Here is a 2,623-nt window from a genome sequence, read left to right on the forward strand (position 1 = left end):
TGGTTGAAAAAATTTTTGACTTTGGGTAGTAAAAGTGGTTCTTTAAAATTCCAGGATCCTTTAAATATGAATTCATTAGTGTTTTTTAGCTTAGAATTTAAACAGTTGGAACATTTCACTATCATTTCCACAGTACAAGTGGTGAGGGAGATCTAAGAACTGGCCCAGTTTGTCTCCGAGACTTTTAAATGGCTAGAACTCACAAAATGTCAGGTTGTTCCCCAGAAATAATCTGAGTCCAAAGCTCCCTTTCTAGAATTACTCATACATTCTTGGCTAAATGAAAGTGATCTTGGATGGCAGAAGTAGTTTCTAAAGGCATAGTTCCAAAGACACTCTGTGAATGGTGGGCTGGTATGTTCACAACTCTGGTGTCTCAGGCTCACATCAAGGTCTTTTACACTCAGTTGTTCTGCCGTGATGACAAAAGTCCTCTTGCACACAGTAAGAATTCACAGAGATCCAGTGTTTAGAAGACTGTGACTCAGCAGTTAGGTTATCGTGTGTTAAATAACCTCTGGGAGAAGTGCACAATCTTATTTTCACTCTTGGGAGACCATCTGAGTGTGGGATGAGGCAGTGTCCCACAAGAAATTTCTTGGGGGCACTTACCTGATAGGAAAGAACAATTGCAGGCAGGCTAAGATGGTTTGTTGAGACCCATATGAGGGGTCCCTGGATCAGTGGGTTGTGGAGCAGATCTCTAAGTGGGTCACACCAAGTAGATATGTTTGCCAATTGCTCTGCAAATGAAATTAGTGGCATTACACACAAGGCAGTGAGAACAGACCAGACTGGTGAGGAATCCTTTTGCCATCCAGTGGGAAAGAGAGTCTGGAACTGACTTTCAGTGAAATGGATTGCCACAAACAGAGATGTCTCTTGGAGAATTTGTTTTGGTGCTGATTGTAGCTTTACAGCGTAGTTACAAGTAGTTTTTGTTTTGTTTTGTTTTGGTTTGTTTTCATATTTTCATTAAATTAGATCTGAATATTTAATATAATGTCACCACCCCAAAATGAGTGTATTTAAATAGAAATCTGGCTCTTCTTTGATACTAAAGGCTATCTTCCACACAGTGGTTTCCAGGTAGTTAGAGCGACTGCATATAATGTGTCACAACACCAGACACACAGCTCCGGTTTGGGGTCTGTGATGCTTGAGGGATCTTTATGGAAGTCCCAGGGGATCTTGAAGAGAGCATGGGGCTGGTACACCACCCTGCTGTTCCCAGAGGCACAGCTCTGGTGATGCAGTGGTGAATGCAGCCGTTACAGAAATTCAGCTCACTGGGAAGGACAGGCACATGAGACAGAAGACTGCTTGCTAGGTGAAAGAGGTGGATGTGCTAGCAAACCAAACCAGATGTCTTCACTCAGACTGCTTCAACCAAAAAGAAGAGGTTTATTTGATCACCTTGGTATTTCCCTGTAATTTCTGACTATTGAGCTGTAACAGAAAAACTTACTTCCTGTATTTTGTAGTCAGGAAGCCACAGCAGAGGCTCCCCAGGAATCCTCCTATCCCATAAACAGACACGATGAAGGACCACAGCAGCATGACTGTCTCAGGAGGGAGGGGGGAGCCGTGTCGCTCTATCCAGGTTTCATTAATGAACTTCCTGATGTGCTGAAAAATAAAATGGGATTTGACTGGATAATGGGTATAAGATCCCTTCATATTGTTTAGCTGTTCTACTTCAGATCTAGTCTGTAGTCCTAATATTAAAGTCCTTTTGAAACTAACTTTCTTAGTAAAACAGGTTAGTTGAGATCACATCACAAAATCTTTGTATCAGTCAATAAGCTTCCTGGGAAGCATGCTGAAAACACATTTTCTACCTTCCTTTAGAAGCTTGCATACTGTGTGGTAAGAACATTCATAAACCAGAAAATGCCATCCTATTCCTTAAAGGAGAAAAAGTTCTCTGCACATTTGATGTTACTGTTAGCCAAAGAAAAGGCACAGATGTATCAGCTGGATGCTAAATAAACCTGAGACTGGTGGGAGAATGGTGAGCTCGGGCTTCTCCTCTCTGTGTCTCCATCCTTAGGGAGATGGCTACTTACCACAGAAGGATAGTTAATGACAGAAATGTGGAATCCGTATGGGAAACTACCACCAATTCCCAGCACTAAGATCATTTGAAATAGTCCCCGGAACTGAACCTGCAGAGCAAAAACAGAGTGCTCCATCAGCTTCTTATCAGTCTGGATTTGTGCAGAGCTGGAGTGTCTGTAGCCACCCTTATCCTTCCCCTTTGTCCACTTCAAATCCGCTTGAATTCAAACATTTTCCAAAATCCCTCTAACCTACTGCCACAGTGCAATCATCAGCCCCAGTGCCACAGCCAGACTGTGTGCTGGTGTGAGTGGTAATCCATCCCTTCGCCTGCAGGAAAGAAAAGGAGTTCGGAAAGCTGTTCCTGGCAGCACGGCTCTCAGCGTGTGCCTGCAACACCCGGCGGGCTGCTGGGTGAAGGTGTCCCCTGGCTGAGGGGGAGGGGATCCCTTCCCTCTCTGCAGTCTGCAGTGACCTAGGCACGTCAAACTCTAATGCTGTGCCATAAAAGTGCAGCCTTTAAAATCAACATTTTATTGTACTCCCTGCTTTCATTTCTGAA

The 2,623-nt window shown here is 43.6% G+C and overlaps 1 protein-coding gene across 1 annotated transcript in view; it reads right to left on the reverse strand.

The window, feature by feature from the left end:
• The window catches only part of LOC103769122 (solute carrier family 2, facilitated glucose transporter member 11-like), a 6,762-nt gene extending 4,567 nt beyond the window's left edge, over positions 1 to 2,195 (reverse strand). The window contains exons 1-2 of the mRNA XM_008936296.1: positions 2,070 to 2,195; positions 1,469 to 1,629 (exon numbers count right to left, since the gene is read on the reverse strand). Of these exons, the coding sequence (XP_008934544.1) occupies positions 1,469 to 1,629; positions 2,070 to 2,195 (287 nt within the window). The remainder of the gene's footprint in view (positions 1 to 1,468; positions 1,630 to 2,069) is intronic.
• Positions 2,196 to 2,623: the final 428 nt, after the last annotated feature.

Source organism: Merops nubicus, unplaced genomic scaffold (assembly GCF_000691845.1).
Source record: "Merops nubicus isolate BGI_N331 unplaced genomic scaffold, ASM69184v1 scaffold34152, whole genome shotgun sequence".
NCBI classification, from domain to species: Eukaryota; Metazoa; Chordata; class Aves; order Coraciiformes; family Meropidae; genus Merops; species Merops nubicus.